General features: G+C 36.2%; 1 protein-coding gene across 3 annotated transcripts in view; it reads left to right on the top strand.

Annotated features, from left to right (window-relative positions):
• The window catches only part of Snap25 (Synaptosomal-associated protein 25kDa), a 137,090-nt gene that overhangs the window by 4,738 nt on the left and 114,426 nt on the right, over positions 1–17,926 (top strand). For all 3 annotated transcript variants that reach the window (XM_072540071.1, XM_072540070.1, XM_072540069.1), the window contains exon 2: positions 8,691–8,782. In XM_072540071.1, the coding sequence (XP_072396172.1) occupies positions 8,696–8,782 (87 nt within the window). In that variant the 5' untranslated portion in view covers positions 8,691–8,695. The remainder of the gene's footprint in view (positions 1–8,690; positions 8,783–17,926) is intronic.

Genomic DNA, 17,926 nt, shown 5'->3' with positions numbered 1-17,926 from the left:
TAAATGGTGTTAGCTATTGTTATTTTCTGACTCTTTGTAAACTTTTGCTATAAATATTTCGATATCTATATTGTCTATATAGCTTTCAATGACAATTTCTATGCTATTCTATTAATAAATAAACGTGTATTTTTCAGAATATTATCTTGCTTATTGTGTAGGTACGTACTTCAAACAGTAATCCTGTGCAATGATTTACATCTGAAAATATAATAGGAATATATGATATGAAAATATGAAAATTATATCTTACTTGAACGTTCATTGCTTTCCAAAACCATACCAACCATCATTTTACCGCGACTTCCCATTTTATTTCACGAAATAATAATTGTTTTTACTATTATCTAACTCTAAAAATAACACGAGCACAATTAACTTACTTGTCTTACTAACAATCAAACCTCTACTGATAAAATATTGGCCAAAACAACCACTCAACAAAATAATACTCGACAAGTCTCATTATGAACAGAACGACCGCCCTACCGACCGCTTGGCACCAGGGGAATAAGTATGCCGCCTACGCCCCGGCGGTCGTATTCGACCGCTGACCTATTTTTTCAAAAATTGGGACTAATAAATGAAATTGGTGAAATATTAGTAATGGAAGTATTTCATTTGGTTGCCAGATGCACTTTTTTCAACTTGGCACCATGGACTTTTTTAAACATTTTTATGTGGCAGTCAACCTGTTAAAAATATTTACATAAATTACAATTACATAGAAAGTTAACCATTTATAAATACAATTCAAAAAGTACTTTAAAAACATTTAAAAAAAATTTCATGGACAAGTCAGTTTCACACTATCACTGTTGTTATCTAGATCTATAATAATTGTTTATTTGAGCAACCTATCTGTATTTATATAAGATCTTTCCATCTTTAGAACATGGACAACACTATTTTTCTAGGTGTTGTTGGCTATTTTCTCCATTTCTAATTCATTTAGACGAACCACAGATGAATTTAGGGTGGGCGAAACATTACTTCTCCTTACCAATGCTTTTAGCTCATGCCATATGTGTTCAATCGGATTGAACATGCAATAGTAAGGAGGAAGTCTATTTATCTTATTTTCCAGTACTTTTCAGGAACCCATTTCTCTCTCATATATCTCAATAGCTCTTGTCTAGGAAATGTGTTGTAAGCCTTCTCAAGATCTATAAATATCAAATGTGAGCTCTCTTTTCTTCTCGCTATATTTCTCTATTAACTGTCTCAAAACAAATAAGGCATAATATGTTGTCCTCCTTTCTGGCATAAACCCAAACTGTCCTTCTCCTATCGATGTCTCTCTCTTTAACCTTCACTCAACAGATCTCTCCCAAATTTTCATTGTATGCGACATTCACTTTATCCCTCTATAGTTCTTACAATCCTGAATGTCATTTTATCTTTATATAATGATACCATCACACTCTCTCCATGCATTGGGCATCCTTTCTTCCGCATATATCCTACTCATTATTTGCCACAAAATATCAACTTCTTCCTCTCCGAAAGCCTTCCAACCCTCCACAGGTATTTCATCAGGTCCTACTGCCTTACCATTCTTGATCCTACTTAGCGCCTAGACCCTTAACGCCTGATCCTACTTAACTTCATCTCTCACTATCCCCGGTATTGCATTCTCGTTTGGGATCCCACATCATCTGTCTCTCCTCTGGTGTTCTTGATTTAGCGACTTTATAAATTGCTCATACCATCTTTGCTTTATTTGAACATCAGTTTTTAACACTCTTCTATCCTCACTATTATTCTGTTGCACATGGGTCAAGTCCTTTGATGACATGTCCCTTGCTTTAGCATACTACTGTGCAGACAATCTTTATATAGCAGTAGCTACAGCGCGCTTTGTTTTCCTCTTTGCTACCTTGTATATATCCTTATCTTCATTTATTTTAGACCATTCATACCTCTTTCTAGCCTTTCTCTTCTTTCTAACCTTCTGTTGCACTTCATCGTTCCACTATTAAGTTTATTTGTCTCTAGGGGGTCCTTTACCAGATGCTTTTCCTAGCACTTCCTCTGAAACTCACACCACAACTTTACTGTTAGCTTCCCACCATTCATTTACTGTATTCACCATACAGATAGGTTGCTCAAAGACACAATTATTATAAATCTAGATAACGACAGTGATAGTGAAACTGACATGTCCATGTAATTTTTTTTAAATGTAAGTTCTTTTTGAATTGTATTTATAAATGGTAAACTTTCTATGTATACGTAATTTATGTAAATATTTTTAAATTCAGTTGATAACGGTATAAAATCAGCTTTTAGATACACCTCAATTTTCAAAATAATTTTCTAAAATATTTTTGCCTCTGTTCTTTTTGTACCCTCTACCCTCTGTTCTATTTAGAAATAATAAAGTTTTGTCAATATGTGAATGTAGTGTATTTAAATATTTTTGCAACTATTATAACTTTAGTGGCCAATGATAAAGACCGGCTTTTAAACACACCTAACAATCGAACAAATAATGCAAATCGAAAATAAAAGTACGATCCTGTCCAGAGGCGATCCCCCGCTGCCTTGCGGTAGACACTTATCGATAATAAATATTAATGACTCTCTTAGATCTCTGGTAGGACTTTACATATGAAAACGAGTCATAGCACAAATTTTATAGCAACAGTTGCAACAGCAATACACGGTTGGTCGATGCATAAAAACGTAATAATCGATACCCTGCTTATCTGAATTTGCACTCGACTTTAATATGACCACTTTACCTCCATGTTCTTTTGCTATTTCATCTACACTATCTTCTTCTCATTGCGCCGTCTCCTTTCGAAGGTTGGCGATCCAAATGGCAATTGTAGTTTTGGAAACTGCTGCGCGAAAGATCTCTGCGGATGAGCGGTCGAACCATCTCCTCAGGTCTTTCAGCCACGAGTTCTGGCGTCTTCCTACTGATCTTTTGCCCTGTACTTTTCCTTCCAGTATAACTTGAAGTAATTCATATCTTTCGCCTCTCAACACATGACCCAAGTATTGCATTTTCCTCTCTTTGATTATTCTTAGTAATTCTTTTTGTTTACACATGCGACGAAGTACCTCAACATTAGTAACTCTTTGTACCCATGGAATCCTCAACATTCGTCTGTATATATACATATCAAAGGCATCTATTCTTTTTTCTATTTCAGAGTCCATTGTCCAACTTTCACAGCCATACAGTAAGACAGAAAAAACGTAACATCTGATCATTCGGATTCTAAGCTGTAGACTAAGGTCTGATCTTGTAAAAAAATGTTTTCATGCTCATGAATGTTTTCCTTGCTTGTTCAATTCTTGATAGGATTGCTTTTCTTGGATTACACTGACTATTGATATTTGTGGGGAATTCGATTTGAGCTTAATATTCGATAATCATCGCATTGTGAGGAATTCGATTTTTTTGGTAATGCTACGAATCTTGATTTTAGCCAGTCTGTTGGTATTTTACCTGTGTCATATATCTTATTGAATAGTGAGTGCTGTTATTAAATCTAGGCTTTTACTTTCGTTATCTGCAATTAGTTTTCGACATCGATATTGTCTGGACCGGTGGCTTTTCCATCTTTCTGAGATTTTACTGCGTGAATCACTTCTTTGGTTATTTCTGGGCCTTTTTCATTTATTCGATTATCTGTGGATGGTGGAGAACAAGGTCTATCGTCGTCAAAAAGAGTTTGTATGTATTCTTTCCATCTCTCTAGTTTCTCTTCTGTACCCATAATTATTTCGTTATCATTTTTTAATATTTTTGCTTGTCTTTTTTTGTGTCTACCTGTCATTTCTTTTACTTTTTTATGAATATTAAAGGTGTCGTATTTTTCCTGAAATTGTTCGATTTCTAGGCATTTTGTTGACATCCAGTTTTCTTTCGCCTCCCTGCACTTTTTTCTAATGATTTTGATTCGCTTGTATTCTATTGGGCTTGTTTTATGTTTTCGTCTTACGTCCATGAGGTCCATGATCTTTTGCGTTATCCATTCTTGTTTTTTTCTGTGTTTTATGAACCCGATGTCTTCTTCTTGTATCTTTGTTATTTTTGTTTTTAGAGCAGTCCATGTTACTTCAATGTCTGTCTGTACCAAGTTTTCGATCGTTTTTATTTCTTCCTCAAGCTTGATACTTATTTCTGTTTTCTGTTCAGGGTTATTCAGTTGTGAGATGTCTATTTTTCTTGTCACTGTTTTCTTTTTGACTTTGAGAAATGTTTTTAATCTAAAATCAATTATAACTGGATTGTGATCGCTATGTATATCAGCTCCAGGGTATGTTTTCGTAGATTGTATGTACTTCTTAAAGGTGTTATTGAGCAAAATGAAGTCAATTTGATTTCTAACAATTCTGTCTTTTCTGTCTGCAGGTGATTTCCATGTGTATAGCCTTCTAGGATGTTGTTTGAAGAAGGTATTGGCTATTAACAGATTGTTTTCTACGCAGAATTGTACAAGTCTATCTCCTCTATTATTTCTGGTACCTAGACCGTATGCTTCTATGTGGTCTCCTTCAGCACCACGACCAATTTTAGCGTTAAAGTCATCCATGATCATCGTTATCTCACCTCTTTTTGTCAGTCTCATTATTTCATCTATGTTGTTATAAAATTTTTCGATTTCTTCGTCTGACTTGTCACTTGTTGGAGCATAGACCTGAATAATATTTAGTTTTCTGTGAGTTGTTTGTAATTTCAACATTGCTACTCTATCATTTAGAGGGATGAAGTCTATGACTGATTGAGCAATTTTGTTCGACACTAATATAGCAGTTCCATATTGATGTTCTGGGTCGGTTCCACCTGAATAGTATATGTATCCATGTTTTGTTTTTTGTATTCCTGATCCAGGCCATGTTACTTCACTCATCCCCAAGATGTCTATTTTCAGTCTTACCATCTCGGCTTCAGTGTTTGCCAGTTTCCCGGACGTAAATAAGCTGCGTACGTTCCAGGTGGAATGCGTACTATTCGGTCGTATATTTGTATTCTCTGTGCACTTTCTTGGGTAGTTGACGGGGGGATTCTTCGCACTAGGGATGGCGGTTTTTGACAAAACACCGGTTTTCGGTTATACCGATTTTTTTACTTAGGGTTTAACCTGGCGGTTATAATAGGCCAAAAAAACCGGTTTTTCCAAAAACCGGTTTTCGGTTTTTTTAATCCAATAGGTTACAAGTTTGCACTTTCAGTTTGCTTCTGTATTTATAAAATAAAATAAAATTTGAATTATGGTTTTGTTTGGAATAATTACTTAAGAATAATAATTATGATTGGGATCCAAAACAATACCTAACCTATTCCTAATTACCGTAAAAACCTAATAACCGGATTTTACTTTAAAAATAAAAAACCGGTTATGACCGGAACAAAAAAAACAACCGATAAAACCGGTTATTGCGAAGTAAAAAAACCGGTTTTCGGTTAAAACCGGTAGGTTTTTCCCATCCCTACTTCGCACCCTCTTCCCATTTAGGGGGTGCCCCGGACTGAGGGCCACTTTCTTTTTCTCGTCTGCCATTTAGATTTGTAGAAAATATAATGGGGTGGTTTTCCCGTTGCCTTCCCCATCGCAGTACCACAACCATTTAAACTGCTCCAGTCATGCTTGTGGTAATCCAGTTTCAAGCCGGTTCAGGATCATTTCCTCTACGCCTTGAACTGGTACTGATGATCGCTGCTGCCCTTCACCAGGGAGGGATAGGAAGTAGGTAACTAGATTTTGGAAGGATAAAGGAATAGGACATGATTTCTCTCAGTAAGGAATTGAGAGCAAAGCATGGCTCGCGTGGGCAGGGACGCTTCCCTGAAGTAGACCTATTTTCTACCAGGATCGTAGAAAAGTGTCTACCCGCTACCCATACACTATACATCTACACTATACTTCTTAAATTTTGGTGAATATTGTTTACATAGCTGCAATAACTCTTTTTTTGTGTAAACCTTCTGCTGGGACTACTATTTCTTTGATTATTAGCCAATCCAAGGGTTCTTGCTTTCTCCATTAAGTGTTAGGTAATCGTTACTTTAATCTTGAATGGTAACTGGCTTATTACAGAATTGGTTTGTAATAAATCTATCATTTGACTGAAATATTCCTCAAAGACATCAGCAGTCATTTCTTGATGGTAGTTGTTCGTAGAATTTGAAATAAAATCTAGCAAGCCTCCTTCAACAAATCCTTTATCTCCTCCAATATGAGTGATAATTAAACAGCGACCTTTACCATTTGGTAATTTTAAGTCCCTAGACAAACGTTCTATAAAAATGCCTGACGAGCATTTGTTACCAGTTTATCTTGCCAAACTTTTTTTACAAAATGCCCTTCATTTAAATAAATATAAATATAAATAAACTTAAATATTGCCTCCTCCAACAAATAATTTCTTCTTTCTCTATGAGCGCAAATTTTCTATTGTTATTCTCATAAATGAATCCTAATTTCATGTAAAGTTTTCCATAATTTACAGTGGGTGGCCAAATGTTTAGGTACACATATATTTTTGTATTTTCTACTTTAAATGGTTTTTTGACCAAAACAATTGGTGTTCATATCTGTATTATATTTGGCAGTTCTTCTGGTATGATTATTAAAATTTTTGATAAGCGACAACACTGTTAGACTGCTTATGTATGAGTATGAAATAATAATTGCTATTGCATGTTGCATCTCTAAAGTGTTTCTGCTAGGTTTTCGTGTCAGATATATTTAACAGGTAAGTAGTATTTGTTATTTAGTCATTTTTGCTGCCTTTAATGACACGACTTTATTTAAAAACATTGTTCAAAATCAAAATTATTTTTTTAGTATGGGAAAAATTGCAGGCTTGTCCCCAGGGAAAATTAGGGAAATAAAAACGATGTTACTGCATTCTACACTTTCCCAAATAGTAATAGCAACTACTGCAGGTGTTTCAAAGTCTAAAGTAAATCGAATTAAAATAAAAATTGATTCAAACGAGGCATTGCAACCGGGCCATGTTGGAAAATGTGACAGAAAAAGGATCACTACTTCTTGATTCAAACGAGGCATTGAAACCGGGCCGTGTTGGAAAATGTGGAAGAAAAAAATCACTACTCCTCGTACTGACCGTAAAATCAGGGACATTTGTCTCAAAAATCGTAAAAAGAGTATGGCGTATCTGACTTCGATGATAAATACCGAAGGAATTAATGTTTAAAGAAGAACAATCCGACGAAGACTGGTCGAAGAAAATCTTATAGGTCGCCGGCATATGAAAAAACCACGGCTCACCGAAGCCATGAAGAGAAAGAGACTCCAATGGGCCCAGCAGTACCGAAGTATGACCGTTGAAGACTTGAGTCGAGTAAGTACAACTTTTTTTAACGAGTGGATTTCGTGAACAGCGAATATTTTCATTTTTTCAAGTATGCTTCTCTGACGAATCAACATTCCAGATTTTTGTGGACAAAAGTGCGTTCGTTCGACGACGTCCTGGGGAGCAGTTCCATCGAGATTGCATTGTGGAGAGGGTTAAACATCCGGTTTGTGTCATGGTGTGGTCTGTAATCTCGGCCAAGGGTATGGGACGCTTATACATCGTGGAAGGGACAATGAGACAGGACCAATATAAGCGAATACTTAAAACTCGGCCACTTCTGTAGCTCAAAGAATGGTTCCCTGGTCAAAACAATTACATTTTTATGCATGATTCTGCACCGTACCACAAGGTTAGAAGTGTAACTGCATTTCTGTCCAAAGAAAATATTGCAGTTCTGCCCCGGCCGGGAAACTTACCTGACATGAACCCCATAGAGAGTATGTGGAAGTTAACCAAACGGGAGATCGCCAAAGATGTTATTACAACGAAGCGGCTGTTGATTTAAGCTCTTATTAATAAAGGCATCATAACCCAAAATTAAAGCACAGTGCAGAAGTTTGTATTCAGAGCATGCCCGACGTGTAGAAGCTGTAATTGCAGCAAAGGGTGGCATCACTAAATATTGAAATTAGTAATTTTATGTAACAATTTTTTTTGCGAAAAAAATAAATGGTTTTACTAATAGAACTCATTGTTTTTGTAACCTTAATACCACACTCTTTTATACAAAAAATAGATGCAAGCCTTAAAGTCAACAACTTGCTAAAAAAATTCAGTTAAACTAGAAAATTAAGAAATCTTACTGACACTAATAATTTGGTCACCCACTGTATCTCTTTTAATGTTAATGTAATGTAAAATGACTACAAAATTTAAGACAAGAATTGAAATAAATTGGTACTTATGTTTAAAAAATTTTTAGATAAAACCCAAACATTTTCAGAAAAATGCTGAATATTTTATTTTAGAAAATCTCGGTTACTATTTTATGATTATATTGGGTTTTATCTCACGTGCAATAAAATTTGTGCTATCAATCATTTTCAAATGTACTAAAAATATGGGTTGTACTAGATGAGTAATATAACAATATTTACATTTAAATCACCATTTTACTGGCCTTTATCCTCTTGTGGGGTCCCATCTGTAATAATTTCTCTCAAACGGCAGCTATAATCTGTGGTATGTGACTCGTTAGTTATACTACATGATTTTTTCTATTTATAATACGATATTAATTATTCAAGACATCTAAGTCAGCAGCTAAGATTCAGTATTTAACATTTCGTTTAATGCAAATTTTGCACTACTCTGTTAAACATTTTTTTATTATTTTTTTTTTTCAGAAAAAATGCCTGCGCCAGCTGCTGCTGAAAATGGGGCGCCCAGGACGGAACTGCAAGAGCTCCAGCTCAAAGCTGGGCAAGTTACAGATGAGGTGAGTTATTTTTTATGAATATTATAAAACATTCTCAAAATTTACTAGAATTTTGAGCACTACAAACCGGATTAAGAGAACAGAGTCCTACACAACATTCTTACATTAAAAAATGTGCCAATACGTGTCAATTTCCTTATACCCCAGTCTGGTTATACAAAAATCATCGATTTCACGGCAAAATGTTTCGCAGATATCTGAAGCTTTTAAGGCATAGGTGGGGGTTACTAGATGACGAATAGATAAAAAGATACTCCTATTTTTACCTAGCGTTTTTTTTTAAACAATAATTTATGGTCAGAATTTGGTTTTTTATCTATAAGTTTTTTCTTTTATAATTTAAATAAACAATATTTATACCATTTTTTTATATCAAGAATATCTTTATTTTCCCGTTTTTTAAATTAAAATTGATAAATAGTTTACGGAGATATTTGCAAAAAAGCAGTTTTTTTGCACTAATTTATAAATTTAATTAATTTTTTTATTAACAAAATAAAATGTTATTAATACATTTCAACATTAAGGAATTACCGTCCTTTAAATTTGTGCGAAATTTCCCCCCGATCGGTCAAATAGTTTAAAAGTTATTCAATTTGTTTATCCCTGGGACTAATTATTTAAACCATTGAACTTGCCCTATGAATGATGCTAGACACATTTAACAAATTTCATAGGATTCTTTAAGACTTATACTATCTCAGAAGTTAAATGAATATTGAGTTTTCATCGAAGTTATTTACAAAATAAACGTTTGAAAAAGGGGTATGTTTTTTACTTATAAACAATTGTAATAACTTCTATATTTTTCGAGGTACAGACTTGTACGTACAACCATTAGATAGCTGGTAAAAAACTCACATTTAACAAAAAAAAATAAACCTTCTATGAACAATAGGAACGAAGTTAGCGACAATTTTTTTGTTAATTATATCTCCATTGTTTATTAACATTAAGAAGTAAAATTTGCACAAATTTTGAATGAAAATCTAAACTTTATATTGAATTTTATAGCTATAAAATTCATCCAATTTTTCGAAACTTAAAACCTTTCGAAACGAAGTTACTTTCGAAAGATCGACATAGGAAAGTGTAGGGGAATCTGTTTTAGCTCCTCGCTGCAAAATTTAATATTGTAGCGTTTTTAAATAAAACGAGCGGTTCGAATTTATATACATATATTTATTTATAAGTTTACAGTTCGGTACTCTCTTATCAACTAACTTACTTCTAACATTGTTACCTATATATATACTACAGTTACTACGTTCGAGAATATTCTGGCGTTGTCCCACCTCTAGTTCGCCTACGTGACCGGTTATTCTCTCTCGCACTCGATACACGGAGAAGCTTCTGGAAGGGTATTAGAGATGCAATGCAACCGTTACCTGGGCCATGCCGAGAGCATGTTTGTAACACTGCTCCCCTCTTAAATCTGATCGTCCCGATCAGCAACTCTATATGTAGGCACAGGATGGCGGAATCTACAGGACTCTCCAGCTCTGCATGAACCCTTTAGAAAGAAATAACAGTCTACTGACTTTGAAGGATACGATCTCATCGGGTTAATGCAACACACAGTAATTCGTACGCCGGTTTCTCGGAAGATTACTTCAAGCATGCTTCTGACAATCTTCCAATCCAGATTATCTAGTGCATGGCCTATCTTGGGTAAGGCCAAATTCTTGATGTCGTAATTGCACACAATTTTCTTCAAATTAGTTAGAGCACGCCATATATCCTCGTAGCTTGCCCTGTCTGTATACGACCTCCTAGTCACCATATACAACAAAGATCGAGAACCATCTTCTAATCTCAGTACTCTTCCAACTTTAGGCTGCTGGTTTTTTAACTCGTCCAAACGACCGAATTTCTTATAAAATACGGATGAGATTCCTTTAGTCATCTCAAGATCTTGGGCAACACAGTGGGCTAGAGAGACGTTATGCGGAACACTAAAAAGATCCTGCTGAACTTCTGTGGTCACGCCGAATCTAGCACTCTTTCTCTCTGCGTAATTTGACATAAATTCATTAAAGCTTGGTCGCCGGTCATCTTTGCTCTCATGTTGAAGGGTTCGTGCTTCTTCTGTTTCATTTGAGCCAGCATATGGTGCAAGACGATTTATGTGAACTACTTTTGGTTTACCTTTCGGCAACTTCTTAATTCGGTATATTACGTCATTTATTTTCTTTTTAATTTCATATGGACCTTCCCATTGTCTTTGCAGTTTGGGAGACAAGCCTCGACGACGTTGTGGATTATAAAGCCAAACAAGATCACCTACTTCATAGCTTTCACTCTTGCATCGAGAATCATATTGATCTTTCATTCTGTCACTGGCTATCTGGATGTGTTGTCGGGCAAGTTCATGAATGTTGTTCATTCTTAACTTCAGGCGGTCGACATAATCTTCGCTTGCAACATGTTCTTCGGAAGGTCTGCAGCCAAACTCTAGGTCGCAGGGTAAACGAACTTCACGACCTAACATCAGACAGGTTGGAGTCTGGCCTGTAGTTTCATTCACGGCCGAGCGGTAGGCCATTAGGAATAAATGAATGTGCTGGTCCCAATCTCTTTGATGTTCTGATACAACTTTGGACAGGTGTTTACCCATTGTTCGGTTCATTCTCTCGACCATTCCATCTGATTGAGGATGCAGGGGTGTCGTTCTGGTCTTATTGACACCAATCAATTTACAAACGTTTTGGAATAGGGTTGACTCAAAGTTTCGCCCTTGGTCGGAGTGGATCTCCAAAGGAACACCAAATCGGCTAAAGAATTCTTTAACAAGTACCTCTGCAACGGTAGCAGCTTCTTGATTTGGTATCGCATAGGCCTCAGTCCATTTCGTAAAATAATCCATGGCTACCAGGATATATTTATTTCCATCATTTGTCTCTGGAAGTGGACCTGCAATGTCGATTGCTACTCTTTCCATAGGACTACCAACATTGTACTGTCTCATGGGTGCCCTCTTTTTACCAGCTGGCCCATTACTGGTTGCACACAGTTCACATTTCCGGCACCATCTTCTTACATCATCTTTACAGTTCACCCAATAGAACCGTTCTCGAACCTTTTGCAGAGTCTTCGTGATACCAAAGTGTCCACCTGATGCACCGTCATGCAACTGACGCAATACTTCTGACACTTTACTTTTAGGTACAATCAACTGAAGCTTAGTTTCTGTACCATCATCGTTCTCAAAGGTTCTATACAGAAGATCATCTTTCAGCACTAGACAATTCCATTGGCTCCAGTAACACTTGACTTCTGGACTACATGCACTAATGTCTTGCCAAGAAGGTCTTTCACTTCGACGCATCCAATCCAATACTCTTTTTATACATGGATCATCTGCTTGAGCATCTTGTAGCTGTTGAGGCTGCCATTGATCATTAATGACGGTGGTTCGTCTCACGGGGCAAAGTCGTTCTTCTAATTTAAGACAGTGATTACAGTTTGCACTGCACGGCCGTCTCGAAAGGGCATCAGCATTTGAATGAACTCTGCCAGCCCTGTGTTCGATCTCGTAATCATATTCTTGCAATCGTTCTAACCATCTTGCCATCTGGCCCTCTGGATTACGGAATTGTAGAAGCCATTTTAGAGCAGCGTGATCCGTGCGAAGAAGAAACTTTCTGCCATACAAGTATTTATGGAAATGCTCGCAAGCCTTTACTACGCCTAGCAATTCTCTCCTAGTAACGCAATAGTTTCTTTCTGGTTTTGACAAGACTTTGCTAAAGTAAGCGATGACTTTCTCCTGTCCATCTTGGATTTGTGAGAGAACAGCTCCTATTGCACTGTTGCTTGCATCGGTGTCCAACACAAATTTTCCTGCCTGTCTAGGGTAGCTTAAAATCGGTGCGCTGGTTAGAGCCATTTGTAAGTTTTCGAAAGCTCTTTGACACTCTTCGCTCCATGTATATTCTTTGCCTTCTTCTGTCAACTTTGTTAATGGCTTGGAGATGTTGGCAAATCCTTTAACAAAACGTCGGTAATATGTACATAGGCCAAGAAAACTTCTAATTTCGTGTTTATCTCTTGGTACAGGCCAATCCTTAATTGCTGAAAGTTTTTCAGGATCAGCTGTTACACCATTACTTGCTACAATATGTCCCAAGTACTTCACTTCTCGTCGAAACAAGTGACATTTCTTTGGACTTAACTTTAAATTCGCTGCCCTCAATCGTTGAAAGACTTCTGTCAGATTATTGGCATGTTCATCGAAGGATCTTCCAACCACAATTACATCATCCAAATAAACCAGGCATGTTTTCCATGTTAGACCTCTTAAAACTGCATCCATTAATCTTTCAAATGTGGCCGGGGCATTACATAAACCAAAGGGCATAACTGTGAACTGCCAAAGCCCTGATCCTATCGAGAATGCGGTTTTTTCACGATCAGCTGGCTCCATGTCTACTTGCCAATATCCACTTTTCAGATCGAGTGTGGAGAACCAACGAGAACCAGAAAGTGTATCCAAAGTATCGTCTATTCTGGGCAAAGGATAACTATCTTTTTTAGTTACTGCATTGAGCTGTCGGTAGTCAATACAAAAACGTGTTGAACCATCTTTCTTCTTTACTAGGACTACTGGTGATGTCCATGGACTGTTTGATGGTTCAATTACCCCTTGTTTGTTCATATCTTTGATGATGTCTTCGGCTTCATCTCTTTTCGAAAATGGAAGTCGTCTAGGTTGTTGTCTGATTGGCTGAGCGTCTCCGGTATTAATTTTATGCTTTACTATGCTTGTTTTGCCATTATCCTTCTTATCCATGGCAAAAACATCTTGAAATTCTATCAGCATATACTTCACTTTTTTAGTTCGTTCATCATCAAGATCTTGGCACGTTTTAATCATCGTCTCGACAAGCTCCTTTGGATACTTAGATTTCGACGGTTTCTCATTAGTATTCATGGAACAAATCGAAGCCACGGGAACACACTGTCCAATCAAAGTTCTTTTACTTAACTTAATAGCAGTTCCCTTTAAATTCATAACTCTTACAGGAACGAAATCTCGAATTCTCACCAAAGCTTTTGCCGTTAGGAACTCGGCATTATTCACATCTTCGACCATCCTTAAACTTCCCTCTCGGCAGTAACCATCAGGTCTGGTCATCAAAATTTTCTCACTATTACCGGGTATTGTTACGTCACAAGTAGTTATTAAGCTGATAACATCTTCTTGGTCTTCATGAAACGGCAACTCTTCACCACTGATCTCGAGAACTCCATCTTTGACATTCAATACAGCCCCAACTTTCCTTAGTAAATCCATCCCCAATATGAACTCATCGGAGATCTCTGCAATTAATACTGTATGTTTCACTGTGGTCTGGCCAATGGATACTGACAGATTAGCCTCGCCATATGTATTAATTATCTCACCAGTTGCTGTTCTAAGCTTTACTGTTGCAGGCAATAATTTAAGATGGCCTCGTACTACTTCTGGCCGTGCAATAGTTCTCGTTGCACCTGTATCTACCAAAAACGATCTACATTTATTATTGATACGACCCTCTATGTACAAGCTATGAATTCCACCTGAGGACGTAATGTTCACAGTTACTATGGGGGCTGTGTTTCTCGAGGTCGGCAGTTGCCCCTTGTTGTCGACCCGTTCTAGTTTTCCGACTGTTGTATCATTTTCTTGCAATTACGGCGAATATGACCTACGTCACCGCAATTCCAACATCTGGGCTCGCGTCTCTTCGGCATCGTGTTACGAACTACTTTTCGTACCATTTCTTCCAGACGTTCATCGTTTGGTTCGTCGCCTTCTTCGATGGTTCTTACTCGATGGCTCCGTGAAGTTTGACTAGCTGTTTCATGTTCCAAGGCAATAGCGAGCGCTTCATCCAGAACTTTTGGTCTTGCTAGTCGTAAAGCTTTCTGTAATTCACTTTCTTTTAACCCATTGACGAAGGTATCTACAGCAATTTCTTCCAAAATGTTGTCTGGTACTTCCGGATAAGCCAACCGCACTATACGAGCAACATCTGCTTCAAACTCTTGTAAATTTTCACTTGCTCGTTGAATTCTACTTCTTAGTTGCGCCTTGTAGACTTGTTGTAGATGGGCATCTCCGTAACGTTTGTCTAGTCGAGTGAACAAGGTCTGGTAACATTTTTCTTGGCCCTTAGGAATCGATCTTAGGATATCTGCAGCATCACCTCGTAAAGCAGCAGTCAAGGAAACAGCTTTTTCTTGTTCTGTCCAATGATTGGCTGTCGCAATAGCTTCAAATTGTCTAAGGTATATGGACCAAGAGGACTTTCCATCAAATGGTGGCAATTTGAATCTCATATGATGTGTCGTTTCATCTCTAGGTGATTCTTCTTTCACTACCGGATCTAAGGCTATTGTGTTAACTGGTGGTAGCACTTTTGTATTAGTTATCATGCTCTCTAACTGTTTGATCTTCTCTTCTACTTTATCGAATGTTCTTGTGACTTCTTCAAATTTGTCATTGTTTTGATTACATACTTCGTCGAATCTTCTAGACATATTTTCGAATTTCTCGTCGTTTTGTCTAGCTATTTCTTTAATAGTTTGAGACGTTTCATTGAATCTTTCATCATTCTTTCGAGAAGATTCTTCAATCATTTGAGACGTTTCATTAAATCTTTCATCATTCTTTCGAGAAGATTCTTCTATCATTTGAGACGTTTCATCGAATCTTTTGGAAACAGTCTCGAATTTATCATCAGTTTTTTTAGAAGTTTCTTCTATCTTCATTAAAACTGCTTCTTCTGCTGACTGAAAATGGAATGTCTCTGGATCATCTCCATTCTTGTTAAGAACATTCTTCAGTCGTTCTTGGAGGATCTTCTTGGACCCGCTGCAATCTTCATCGCGTTCTTCTAGTTGCTCTCGCAACTGTTTTACTGAGAGTTGTACTAGCAGCATCTTTCTTTAGGCACACACGTACTTTTTTAAATGTTCTTTCGTACAAAGGGCACTACCGAACTACGCGGATGTTCCCGACGAACAATACTTTTCAAAAGTTCAAAAGTCTTTTCCAAAAATCACTGCTGAATTTATTTGCAAATCTCACACCGGACACCAACTGTAGCGTTTTTAAATAAAACGAGCGGTTCGAATTTATATACATATATTTATTTATAAGTTTACAGTTCGGTACTCTCTTATCAACTAACTTACTTCTAACATTGTTACCTATATATATACTACAGTTACTACGTTCGAGAATATTCTGGCGTTGTCCCACCTCTAGTTCGCCTACGTGACCGGTTATTCTCTCTCGCACTCGATACACGGAGAAGCTTCTGGAAGGGTATTAGAGATGCAATGCAACCGTTACCTGGGCCATGCCGAGAGCATGTTTGTAACAATATTATGGTTACGGATTTATCATTCAAAAGCTTCAACAGTTCTGTAGGAATTTCATTAGGTCCATTTGCTTTTCCATTTTTAGCGTTTCTTATTGCGTATTCTACTTCTTCTTTCAATATGTCTGGCCCACTTGCATTGATTATCTGAGTTAAGTTGTTTCTATCATCTTCAAATAATTCATTCAGGTATTCTGTCCATCTTTTTATTTTATTCTCTAGATCTACAATAAGATTTCCATCTTTGTCTTTAAGTTTACCTATTTGGCATTTCTTTATGCTTCCTGTTATCTCTTTTACTTTTTTGTGCATATTGAACGCATCGTACAATATGCACAATGCAATATTTGGCAAAATTGAATCAATCGATCTCCTCTGTCATTTCTGTTTCCAAGCCCATATTTTCCTACTTGTTCTCCTACCTTACCTTAACCCACCTTGGCATTAAGATCGCCCATTAATATGTTAATGTATGGAAAGACTGACTTAATAAGTGAAGACAAACAACCTGCAACAAAAAGGTTCAGACCTGACAGTGAAGTCGAATAAATGAACCAAATTTTAACTTAAACCAATGTATGTAAAGAAAATAAAAAAAAGGCAAGTGATGAAAAAATCGACTTATTTTATCAAAGCAGTAAGGCAGATTAGATTAATGTTGTATATCATATTTGTAAGAAAAATAGAATAAAAATCAATATTGTTAATTATAAAAATACAAACAATTATAATTAATATAAGGAATATAATAATATAATGTGTAAAAAATTACCTGAAATTTAATTTATAAAATATATAAGTATTATTACATCATTGATATAAAATGAAAAAACATATGTTGATTTTCCGGGATTTTCCGAGATTTATGGGGGGTGAAAATTATGTCATCATTATTAATACTGCGACAGACTATTCGAGTAAATTAAAAAAAGTAAGTATTTAGGGTGAATTTCAAATGGACTCAATTTTTCCGAGTTTTCCCATATTTTCCGGCCAGTGAAAACTATGTAGTTATTCATATTTCGACGAGCTACCCCAGAATAAAAAAAGGGGCTTGCAGCTGCAAAGTAAGCCGAGATAATGTAAATTTTTCCTACGTGTTGCAATTTGAAGTTCCGATGCCGAAAAAAAAACGGAGCTGAAACAGATATCCTCTCCACTTTCCTATGTCGATCTTTCGAAAGTACCGTCGTTTCGAAAAATTAGATAAATTTTATAGCTATAAGTTTCAATATAAAGTTTAGATTTTCATTCAAAATTTGTGCAAATTTTACTTCTTAATGTTTATAAACAATGGAGATATGATTTTTTTAAAAATAGTTCAATAGTTCAGCCAATAGTACTTCGTTCCTATTGGCATAGAAGGTTTTTTATTTTTTATTGTGAGCTTTTTTTACCAGCTATTCAATGGTTGTACGTACAAGTCTGGAGCTTGAAAAATATAGAAGTTATTACAATTGTTTATAAGTAAAAAACATACCCCTTTTTCAAACGTTTAATTTGTAAATAATTTCGATGAAAACGCAATATGCATTTAACTTCTGAGATAGTTTAAGTCTTAAAGAATCCTATGAAATTTGCTAAATGTGTCTAGCATCATGCATAGGGCAAGCTCAATAGTTTAAATAATTAGCCTTAGGGATAAACAAATTAAATAACTTATAAAATATTTGACTGATCGGGGGGAAATTTCGCACAAATCTAAAATATGGTAATTCCTTGATGTTTAAATGTATTAATACCATTTTATTTTGTTAATAAAAAAATTAATAAA

Source organism: Diabrotica undecimpunctata, chromosome 8 (genome assembly GCF_040954645.1).
Source record: "Diabrotica undecimpunctata isolate CICGRU chromosome 8, icDiaUnde3, whole genome shotgun sequence".
In the NCBI taxonomy this organism is placed as follows: Eukaryota; Metazoa; Arthropoda; class Insecta; order Coleoptera; family Chrysomelidae; genus Diabrotica; species Diabrotica undecimpunctata.
The sequence above is the reverse complement of the archived record's forward strand: the minus strand, read 5'-3'. Positions and strand labels throughout refer to the sequence as shown.